Here is an 11,801-nt window from a genome sequence, read left to right as displayed (position 1 = left end):
CTCCTGTGTACATGTATGTCTGCAAACCTCCTGTAAAATGAGGACGTCAACCACCTGCTAGAAAAAGTGAAGGCATGGACTTGATATCCTCCTCAGCTTCACGTTGGGAGCTGGAAGTGATTTGTCACTGTTGGTGTTAACAGGGACTCGGGCTGGGATGTTCACTAAGGTCTCTTGAACTGTACGATGCCACACTCGGGCGCTGGATGCCAGCCGGAGCGAGAGCTGGCGCTTCCCTTCGTGTGAGGCCGGGCCGTGCTGTGCTGTTGGAGCCCGGGCGGCGGGAACAAAGAGGCTGCGGCTGGTTTTGAGAGGATTGCGATGCTCTGGATTATGAAACGATTGTGTTTTGTTTTGTATCGGTACGCTCGGAGCTGTTACGTTGGAACCGCAGCAATAAAAGCCCCGTTGAGCCAGCAGCTGGCGTTGACTCTCGGACCTTCTTGGCGGAGGGCGGGAGGTGGTGTGAGCGGGGCCGGGTGCCGGTCGGGTTTGGGGCCGCCCGGCTGTGGTCAACCCCTGCGAGGCAACGGCCGCTCCTGAGGGGAGCCCGGCGGGCGACGGCCGACCGCTTGGCGGGAAGACGGTGTGGGCGGGAAAGCGGAGCCGGAGGGGGTGGGGGGGGGGGGGGCGGTGTTCCCCCGTTGCCGTGGTGACGCGGGGCGCCCGTCGGAAGTAGCGTAGAGGCGGGCGGGGCGGGGCGGGGCGACGCTACGCTTCCGGGCACGCTGTTGCATCAGCTCGCGAGCGAGGGGAGGAGGCAGCAGGATGGCAGCGGCCGCCGCCGAGCAGGGTAAGTCGGCGACCGGCGCTGCGGCGGCCCGCTGAGGCGAGGCGAGGGGTTCTCTGAGGTTGTCACGGCTCGCTGCGGGTTGGTGTCACCGCTCCGCCGCTGTCACGGTGTCAGGTGGGCGCCGTGACGTCAAGGCGGCGGCGGAACCGCTGACCCCCCCCCCCCGCCCTGTCACGGCGGCTGAGGCGTCGGGGCGGGAAATGGCGGCGGGGGGCGTTGGGGCATCGCCTTGACGGCCTCCTCAACGCGGCCTTCGGGGCCTGCGGCGGCGGGGTCGGCGGCGGGGTCCCCCCCAACGCACCAGGGGTGCGTTGGGGGGGACCCCGCCGCCGACCCCGCCGCCGCAGGCCCTTGAGGTGTGAGGCAGGCAGCCATCATGTGTCACGACACGCTTGGGGTAGAGGCGACGTGTGAACTCAGCCCCGCGCCCATTGTTGGGTGGGTGCCCCTGGGGAGGTCACCTCACCTGTGTCCCTCGGTGGTGGGTGACACATAAGCAGCTCCCGGTGCCGTTGAGGGTATCCGGAGCGAGGAGTTCGAAGTGCGGCGTGTGACGGGGTCTGTACGTGCGTATGGTAGGAGGAGACGTGGATCTATAGGTGCTGGTTGCACCTCTCCCACTGGTGCCTATGGATGGGAGCGCCGCCGGTGCCTTGCGAGACCATCCACATTGTGCCTCGCCACCAGCGTAAAGGGGGTTTGTGGAAAAAATTCGGAGCTTCTCAGTACTGTAGTTTGGAAACCGCTGTTCTCCAGCTTGAGGAGGTGTTAGGTGGCTGCCAGACCGCTTAGTTGTGCGCTTATCACTGCATCGTCTGCTCTCTTTCGCCTGCCTCTGTCTCCCTTGCTGTGTTTCCCGGTCATCTGTGTTCTCCCTTGAACTCATGTCTGAACTTTTTGACTTTTCCGGACTGTTTTTTTGTGGTCGTATTTTAATGATGGGTTATACTACGCTATTCCATATGGAAGGAGGGCCGGGGTAGTCCTATAATTTTTGGCACTACTGTAGCAAATGGAGACTTGGAATACCAGTCATACAACTATGAAATACCATTATGGTATGTAAGGGGTTGGAAATTTCTACCATTCCAGTTAAGGATCTGTAGATTCAAGGATTTTGCCCCTTTGTCACTGAAAGTTGCTTTGCTCTTTGTTCATCATAACTAACGTTCCTATGTAAGGAAGTCCAGAAACATTTATTGTTGTCAAGGGACTGGCTTTTTCAGATGTGTTTTTGGTATCTTACTTAGGATTGGGGGGGAAAAAACCCACCAAATGTTCGGTTTAGGTGCGCTTTAAGGAACTTTTTAGTTAGGCTTATTATCGGGCAAATAGTATTTGCTTTTTTACTGAAACTGTAATTGTTACATTTAGTTTCAGTTCAGGAAAGGTTGAAGTGGAATTAGAGGGCTAAAGTGACTAGGACTGATAAGCTCTTTCTTGGTGGGATACTCCTATCGTAAAAATCCCTGCTTTGCTAAAAGCCTCGTGATCCTCGTGTGTGACTCTTGTCCTTTGTCCCTCTGTGTCTCTGTGTGTATGCTGTGTCTTGCATATGTGGTATAGCTGTACTCGTTCGGGTCTTCTGAAGTTTTTTTGGACAAGGATAATTTATCTTGGCTGAGCAGATAGTTGGACTTCCTTCCAAAGCTACCAGAGTGGCCAGCTGGCATGATTAATGGCCAGTGTGGAGCTGTATTAATAGTGGGACATGTTACACTTACCTTTTATGAATTGTTTTAAATTTATGAAAGCCGATTTGGAAGAGAAATGGCATTTTAAAATATTCAGAAACATCTAAGATTTCTTCTCGGAGAATGCCTCTGCAGAAATCCCAGAATGTTTCAGTTGTCATCTAATTATGACTGACAAGGTTAGCAGGTTCAGGGAAGCCCAGGAAACCTATTTTTTTCCCTGAAGCAAAGTAACTCCCTGTTTCTGTGTCAGCGAGCTTACTGCCTACTTTATGGCTTTTCTATATTTACTTTGCTGTCAACACCTTCAAGGAACAGAGATTTAAGTTTTCGAGTTAATAAAAGTGAAAAATTTCCATAAAATTTGGTATTGTGTGGATTATACATCTTGATTAAACTTCAAAAGGAATTTTATGCGCAAATAAAATGTAGAAGCGATCTTATGCCTTTGAGCCTGTGTGTTGCTGCGGTCTTGCAAATTCCCTTTAGTAGTCTCCGAAGCACTCCATGCATGGAGAGAAGAATGTGTGACAATTAGATCACCCAAAGAGATCATACACTGGCATTTACTACAGCAGAATTGTATTAATGTCTACAGTGGAATTTTTTAGAAACAGCTTTTTAATCCAGGGGGAGTGTTACATTATTAACGTTAATTCTTAGATTTTTCAAGGTTGTTTTGCTAACCTCTCCGATACTAGTGCTCAGCGCTTGTTTTCTGAGTGGAGTTGCTCTTGAGTGATATGATTTGATGTCTATGGATCATTCCATTCTCATGAGTTAACATTGAGTGTTAGGCAACAGCCCTGTCGTACTCCGGTGTTTCTGTTGTCAAGAAGACACTTCCTAATGCAATCGAGTAGCAGCAACTGTAATTTTTCTGCTTTGGGAGGGGAAAAAAATTGCAGACAGAGAGAAAGGCTATTTCTTAGCCTGGTTTCCTAAAGCAACAGGGATAAACCAGGTCAGACCTGTCTGTGTCCATTGGCCCTTCTCCCTCAATACTTTTTGAATCCATTGGTTGGTGCTAATTACATTTGGCAGTGGGCTGCCTCTTGCACGCGGTTGGCAGACTGAGCAAAGGTGCGTTGGAGCTGTACAGAGGATGGAGCTGCTCGAGTGCGTGGGGAGAGGGGATGAAGGACTTAGGAGGTACCAGGAGATATTTCAGTGGGAGTGTGGGATGAAGTAAAGACATTGCAAGACACTGAGGGGGGGAGCTGAGGGTGCAGAATATAAATCACGGGAAAACAAGATTCTGTAGATTTACTACTCTTGTTTTTAATAGTGATATAAGTGAAATTGTAACAGATTTTATGTGAAGAGGGTTTTGACAGATTTCTTTTGCATGTAAAGAAGTGGTCCTCTGATATACTGCCTTTCAGTTATCATATTCATTCTTTCTTCCTAGGAGAGCACTCTGTGCTTCAGGAGAAGAGCTTTTCTTTTGATAGTTCAGTCCAGTTTGGAGCTACTCACAAGAATGCCAGGTGCAAGAATGATTTTGTCCTGTATGTACTGGAATAGGATGCTCAGAGGTATCGCAGACCTGCACTGATCACTCAGCTCTCTGCAGCAGAGAGTAGAACACACCTGTGCTAGCTTTAAGCTAGCTGTCATAGTTTGAAGAGTAGCTGTCAGTCTAGAAAAGGAAATTTGGTGCTCAGCACAGCCTGTGAGACCGGAAACCAATGCGGGAAACTCCTGCTGGTACAGGGAGCCTGCTGGGAGCTCGAGGCTGCCGTGGCTCAGCTGCTGCTGTGCCCTGAGAAATCCTGTCAACAGCTGCTCAGGTGTGCGCACGCCATACTGCACTGGCTGTGGTGCGCAGTCACGGATGTGAGTTTGGGCTGAATTTGAGTCAGTGGTCAGTCTCAACATAAAGACATCCTCCTGTTAGGTCTCCTGGGCTGACTGGTTTCTTTGATGTGTTGCACTTTCAAGTCTGCTGTTGCTCTTGCAACTAGACATCACGTCAAACTTTCTAATTTCAAGTATTAATGCGTGTGCCAAGACTGTTCAAAGTAATTTTAGTGGCTCTGCTTATCAGGGCTGAGCTGGTACTGACATTCACAGGCAGCGTTTGCCACCTCTGCTTACCAAAATTAGCTTGTATGGGTTCTGTCATCTTTGTTGTATTTGTGTGTAAGTTTGTGCAACTTCCCTTTTAGATTGGTTTACAGATGTGGTTGGAAGCACTTATATTGGTTCAGATACACTGACTCGCTTCCCATTAGCAGTCTGGTGTGTGAATAATGGTCATAATAACCCTAATAATACTTTGCAAATTGTCTGTTGCTTTCCTTGCAACAGATCTTTAAAGATCTTTTCTTTGAGATATAGTTTAATTTCTACACAGATCGTTCTTGTAATACTTTTTTTTTTTTTTGCCTTCTCCCTCATATGATTCATGGATACAAAAGTCACATTCAAGAAAGACTTATGTCTTAGGCTTCCATAGTTAATGAACTTATTTCAAACTATTTAATGTGTTTAAACATGAGTTTCTATGATGATAAACATTAGTAAATATTTAGGAACCTGAAAAGTTTATAGTAAAATTAACTATGTGAGCCAAAGCTGAATCCCAGCTGAATTCAGCTGGGTAAGGCAAGCCTGTAAGGTCTAGTTATGAACTATTATTTACTTGTTATTCCTTATTTATACTAAACAATTACATGGATAGCCCTTGAGAAGGATCGAGGCGTTACGTGGTGCTGACTTGGCTTTTGTCTATGAACTTTAAGTGTCTTTTGTGAACTTTCTTTTTTTTTTTTTTTAATCACTGATCTTTTTTATTAGAGCCGCACACCAGCAGAACTATCTCAGTTATACTCAGAAGGGTCAAACACAAACATACTTGGTGTCTAGCTGCCATTTCCCTGTCATCTTGAGTTCCTGTAGAATATTTTAATAATCGATTTCCATATAGGAAATGAGCTGTTCATAAAGTCATAACTGATGATATTTGGAAAAACTTCAGTTCTACAGTTCCTCATGTCCTCTCCTAGCCATCACTTCCCTGCCTCCTTTCATCCTTCCCTTTCCAAGAGCACTGGTCTCTGAGCAGCTCCAATGCTTTGGGAACTGCTCATGCAGGTGGTGTTTGTACTGGTGTGAAAAGCGGCAGTTGTGGCAGTGGTCTCTGTCGGGGTTTGGGAGCAGGGACAGGTGTTCTCATGCTGCCTATCTCACTTTATTGTGCTATGACCTTGACTACATCTTAAATTACCTTCTTGGCGGACTACCTAAGCAGGATATTGGCTTATGCAGTACTTTGGACATAAACAGAGTTACAAACGTTGAACCCTTGTAGGAAAATGCGAATGCTAGGTTTACTTCATGTCAGCACTAGCCCCGATGCCATAACCTCCGCAACGCTTTGTACCCACTGACTTGCACAGGGCTTGCCGTTACTGGGAGCATCCCCACCAAGTCACAGAACCCTTCTGCTGCTTCCTCCATGTCCCTGCGTTTGTAAAGATGAGACATAACTGAACCTACTTTGCTGGTATACCAAATAAATCATGGAATTAAAAAATTGTGAGGGAGGAGCACGATCTAATAACCTTTCTGTTCATTTGTGTAGATCTTACTTGTTTCAGATGTTACTCATATCTCTGAGGAGAGAAAGTGGCATAGGAGAAGGATGGGAATATACAGCAACAGCTTAAGTTTTGTTAGAGCAAGTATGAGTAACTGAGCATCGTGCTGGGAGTCCTGCAAAGATTTAAGGATATGCTCAACGTCAGTAGACATATTCACAGCCTATCCATGGTTCTAAAATTAATGATGTTTAAATCTTTGCAGGATGACTGTTTTAGCAGCATGGAAAAGAGTGACTGATGATTAGCTTTGCTGTGTGTGAAGAATTTTCTCTGACTTCAAGTAGATAATATTTCTTCATGAAAAGGACCTGTGCTTTTGTCCTTACTCCTCTTTCTAAAGATGTTTCCAGAAAACTAATCACAGCATGAACATAATCCTATTAATAGGAAATACATAGTTATTCAGTAGCTTGTACTAAATTAAATGAAACTTGTCAGTTGCCAGAGCTAATTTAGAGGGGGAGATGTATAGTTATAAGGATATATTTTGGTCATGGGATCTCCTTCTTCTTTTAATGCTGACCAAATGTCCTGTGCCTCTCTTTACAGCTTCCAGCTACAGTTTTATTCTGAGCATTAGTGAAGAGGAAGCCAGGGTGAAGGCTTTGAACGAGTACCTGAGCACTCGTAGTTATATCCAGGGGTTCACATTTTCACATGCAGATGTGGAGGTATTCAGAAAGTTTTCGGGGCCACCTGCGGACCAGTATATCCATGTTGTCCGGTGGTACAGACACATAGAAGCAATCTATGATGGCAGCAGTGAAAAAAATGAGCCTTGTAAACTTCAAACAAGTGAGTAATACGAAACTGGTGGGCAGGTTGTAGACTAGCTGACATTGTATTGGTTTTATTGCTGAGAATTCCTAGAAGTTCTCTTTCATGCTCCCTTGCGCTCTAAAATTTACCATATCAGCTTGTATTCAAAGTCTTGAAATTCTTCTTGCATACAGTTACTGCATAATTGATAGATCCTGACCTATTTGAATGTTAAAGCTTTGTTTCCACGTTTCTTTGATTTTAAAATTCCTGTGTACAGCATTGGATTGTATGTATTTTTTAAAAAAAAAAAAGCTAGCCAGTGGATTGTAAAAGAATATGTGGCTTTTGGCTTGTTCTCTAAAATATCAGGATTTGCTCAGTCCACTCTTTTTTTTCCCTGAGAGGGTAGCTAAATAGTTGTTATATAGTATACAAATTCATAATAAAGTAAACTGAATACTGCCTCTTACAATTGTTATTAACACTGAATTTCAAAAAGAATGTTTGGGGTTCTTTTTTAACCCTGATAATTTAGGCATTGATGATGATTTGAGGAAATACTAACCGGTTAATCTAGGTCATTGTCTAAGCATGGGTGCTGACATTTTTGGGAGCTGCATCACTCTCCTGAGTTGTTTCCCAATGAGTTAGTCTACTTTAATTGCTTTATAGTGAGATCCTTGCTCAGGGAGCCATGAAATAATTAATAATAATAACACAGAGCTGTTGTATGGTGTTTGCAATACCTACAAATGAATGCATAATGTCTGTCATTTTTGCTGATGGTCGTTGACTAATATTACTCCAATGCCATCTTCTCACAGCCTCTCATCATATGTCTTCTCAATTCCTAGCAGACCAGCAGTTCAAATCAGACTGCTGTAAGCAGGTTCTGTACGTGTGTGTGCCTGCATGCGTTTGTGCTGGTTATTGATTTCCTTTTAGCGGTGACGGCATCTCAGCTCTACCACTGGCTCTGATAGCAGATTTAATGCCACGAACTACAATTTGGCTGCAGACGTTCATGGATCAGGGTGGACCAATAAGAGAAAAGCTTTCTGTTTTCCTGTCCGTGAAATCTTTAATGTTATCTCTCTTTCTGAAGGGTTTTGGCTTGTTCTCTTCATGATCTGTGCATATGTATCAGAAGTCCTGAAATGGTGTTCTGCAGTGTTCACTAGGAAAATGACACATGAATCTGCCATACTTCTTAGACCTTGGATGTTTTATCAGTGTTTTTTTGGGTGTATCAGGGGGCTCCAGGGGTGGATAAGAGCAGATGAACTTCAGTTCAACCAGGGGCAAGGCTGTAGCTGGCAGACATGTATTTGAACAGACTAAACAGGATGCAGTTCACTTTGCCCTTGGTCTCCATGTAGTGGATATAACGTGACACCTAACTCACAAGCTGAGAACTTTAGGGTGCAGTATCTGGGTTTTTTCACATGTTTAGAGTGGTTTAAGTAAAGAAAGCTTTACAGATTTATCTTTTGTTAGACTAACCCACATAGGCTTCTTTCCCCGAGGGAAATGTTAGCCGCAATTAAGCATGCCAGCGTAATCTTTGTAAACCAAAGAGTAAACAAATCCGTACCTTGGTGTGTGGTCTGTGTTATGGATAGACTGCTCTTGAACTTGAGGTATTCTGTTCAGGAGTGCCTCATACAGTGAAATGTTTAGAATAAACACGTATTTCCATGGATTCATAACATGGAGATTAAACTGAGTCCGTTTATGAGACAGAGTACTATAGTTAATATCTTCTTTTCTTATTTAAACAGTTATTCTAAAAAGGAAGATGAGGAAGAGATTAAATTTTTTATACCATGAATGTTTACATTACTTGAAGGTTTTCAGCCAAAATATTCATATGACCATATCGGGGGAAACAGAGTTAATGAAGAGCACCCTGAAACACAGGATCAGAAAGGCAATTTTGTTGTCAAAACAAATAGTTTGTGTAATATTTTAATTGCCATTCAGATGCATACCATGAGAATTCCTGAAGACAGTGCTGTGTGTATTAAGCTGGCAACCTTGCTGTATTTTTGAATTTCCTGGTTTGCTTTCATTCCTAAGTTAATGCAATAATTAGTTTAACATCATTACAGCTGTAAGCAGCCCTGTGCATAGCAAAGTGCAACTCTTCAACAGATGACATACTCATACTTCTGTTTGAAAAAAAGATGTGTTTAACAACTATGTTGCTTCCTAAAAATTCAAAAGAAAACAAATGCAAAAATGTTGTCACTAATTTTACCGTGGGTGTTATCTACTCTCTTTAATGGCAAAATTCAGCCTCTTGTTGAATTGGAGCATATTTGTGGTAAATGAGTGTGTCCAAAAATGCCTTGTGTATATAGCAACAGTGTGTGATAAAAAGCTGAGGTTCTTTCTAAACCTTTCTGTTTCTCCTCCCTCACACCAAGTACATGTACTCTGCAATATTGACTCTAGAGGCTAACTCTGGTCTCTGGAGATTATTTGCAAATTCTGTATGAGATCTGTGATATGCCGTCACAGTAAAATCAGTGGGATTGCAGAAAGCCCAGGACTGCTTTAACGCTTTATTAATAACTCGTTAAATTTCAAGGCTCTTGTTAATGCTTTAACAGAATTGCATGCTCTTACTTTTACACCCTCTTCCTTCCTGTTACTTGGATCAAAAGGTAATAGGAATGGCGAGTCAGAGAGCAGAAAATAAACTAGATTGAAATAATTTACTTTGGTTTTAGTGGCTTTGTAGGAAGCTCTAACCAAGTAGCTCGGTTACTAGGATGGAGGTGCTTTGTCTAATTATATGTGGGGTTTTTTTTCTTTGGAAATAATTTAATGGTTTGATAAGGGGAAAATGTTATATTGCAAACCTGTTTGTTGAAAGTGTCTTTTCAGTTCTCTTTAAACTATTTTTTCCCCTAGGTAAAGGCAAGCGTGTGCAGCCCCCCTGGTCCCCCCCTGAAGGGACAAAACATTCACGGCTCTGTCTCTACAACAGCCTGACTCGCAATAAGGTGACTAAATGAAAGAAAAGTGGAGATATCCGTAGAAAAACAAATAAAGAAGTCATCAAATGTTTGTTTCTTAAGTGTTTACCCTATCAGTAGACAGGTTTCTGGGTTGTATTTTGCGGAATGCTAGCAAGCATATGCCAGAGATGCTGTGTCAAGTCAAGTGTGTTTGCTGAGCCAGTGTTCTAATATACACAATAAATATGTATACGCTACTAGTGTCTGTCTGTATGTGTATATTGCATAATAGGAAGTTCCAAATTGCCAGTTATCATCATGCAAAATAGCCAGGGATTCAACTGTCATACACATAAGTAGAAGCAACGTGAGCAGTAGGAAATCACAGTTTCTTTCTTTAGATGTTGTCTGTGTAAAAAAAATTGTCGCCAATTATATTGTCGTAATATAAACTGGTAAAACTTCTTGTGATCTTATTTGAAGGTCCTTTGGGAAAGAGAGGAAATACAAAGCATACTAATGCTTTGTGGGATGTAGTATCCACATATGTGTGCAATGGTTATACTCTGTAACCTTTTTCAATGCAAAAGCGAGCCAGATAGTCCCTTTTACAAATGTGGCTTGAATAATGCCCTGCCTAGTCCAAATCTTTGTAATCTGATATCTTGAATGGTAAGAGTGCAGATAACATAGCCAGCCACACTGTTCTCTCTCTTACCTGATAAAGCTAGTGGTGATCTTTTCTTATGGTAAATAACTGGGAGTGGACTAACTATTCATTTTTTGTAATTATAATCCATGTTTTCACATTCTGATCTTCAAATGTGTTGTTACTGGCCTGAGATCATAGCTTCAATTTCTTCTGATCACTCCCTTCCCTTTCAATTAAGGAAATATTTCAGCCTCAGAATGGAAAAAAGGTCTTGTGGTATTGCTGTGGTCCAACAGTTTATGACGCTTCTCACATGGGACATGCCAGGTACTGCAGTTCCTTATTTTAATATGGGTAATAACAGTGCCTATTGGAAGCAAAAGATTACTAGAAAAAGATGAGTGTATTACTAGAAAATAGTCTTGTTAGACTCAATGCTTGAGATTTATGTTATAATATTATGTTATTGTGCAATTGAAAACTCACTAGTAGATGAGGGAAAATGAAAACTGCTGTAAAACTATTGACTCCTGGATTAAAATAGTTTGTGCATAGAATAGATATAGACTTGAGATGTTCTCTAAAACCACCCCTATATCTTTTATGTTTTTAGGTCATACATCTCATTTGATATCCTGAGAAGAATCTTGAGGGATTATTTTAAATATGACATTTTCTATTGTATGAATATTACAGATATTGATGATAAGGTAAGGTCTTTCTAAATTGCAATTGAAAATACTGTACTTTGAGCAGGGAAGTCAGACTCTCGTATGTAATTGTCATTTGGTAAGCCAAGATAAATCTTACACTTATTAACTTAGACATACATTTTGTACAGTCATTGATTTGCTCAGTTTTGTGGCATTCCTGTGGTAGCAAAGCCTGCATTCTTGTATATAATGAATGTTGTCGTAAATAACGAAGACTAAACATTTTACAAAGATGACTGATTTTATTTGCCTGTTGTTGAGATACCTAACTAACTCTGTAGAGGTACCTGATTAACTATGCATGGTGTGTTTAATATGTATTACTGCATGTAATTCTTGTAGCTTGTTAAATTTATAGGGATTCTGAAATGCCTTGGGTACGTAATAGATTTGATTTTCACTTTGTATAACTATGTGTTGCTTCATAGAAATATTTTCATGTTTCTGCTTTGTAGATCATCAAGAGAGCCAGACAAAATCACCTTTTTGAACGGTATAGAGAGAACAAATCATCACCAGATCAACTACTTCAAGATGTTAAAACTGCCTCAGAGGTGGGCATGGTATTTAATCTCTGCTAGTGTTTTAGGTTCTTACTCAGTAATGTAGCAAA

At 42.5% G+C, this 11,801-nt stretch overlaps 1 protein-coding gene across 3 annotated transcripts in view; it reads left to right on the top strand.

Annotated features, from left to right (window-relative positions):
- The first annotated feature begins 768 nt into the window (after window positions 1-768).
- The window catches only part of CARS1 (cysteinyl-tRNA synthetase 1), a 36,269-nt gene continuing 25,236 nt past the window's right edge, over window positions 769-11,801 (top strand). The window contains exons 1-6 of one of the 3 annotated variants that reach the window (XM_086472447.1): window positions 769-793; window positions 6,645-6,890; window positions 9,777-9,868; window positions 10,714-10,802; window positions 11,089-11,185; window positions 11,644-11,742. In XM_086472447.1, coding sequence (XP_086328573.1) covers window positions 769-793; window positions 6,645-6,890; window positions 9,777-9,868; window positions 10,714-10,802; window positions 11,089-11,185; window positions 11,644-11,742 — 648 coding nt within the window. Of the gene's footprint in view, window positions 794-6,610; window positions 6,891-9,776; window positions 9,869-10,713; window positions 10,803-11,088; window positions 11,186-11,643; window positions 11,743-11,801 lie in introns of those variants that run through there. The other 2 variants (XM_086472448.1, XM_086472446.1) reach the window with 2 other exon arrangements.

Source organism: Leptosomus discolor, chromosome 12 (assembly GCF_034619465.1).
Source record: "Leptosomus discolor isolate bLepDis1 chromosome 12, bLepDis1.hap2, whole genome shotgun sequence".
Classification (NCBI taxonomy): domain Eukaryota; kingdom Metazoa; phylum Chordata; class Aves; order Leptosomiformes; family Leptosomidae; genus Leptosomus; species Leptosomus discolor.
The sequence above is the reverse complement of the archived record's forward strand: the minus strand, read 5'-3'. Positions and strand labels throughout refer to the sequence as shown.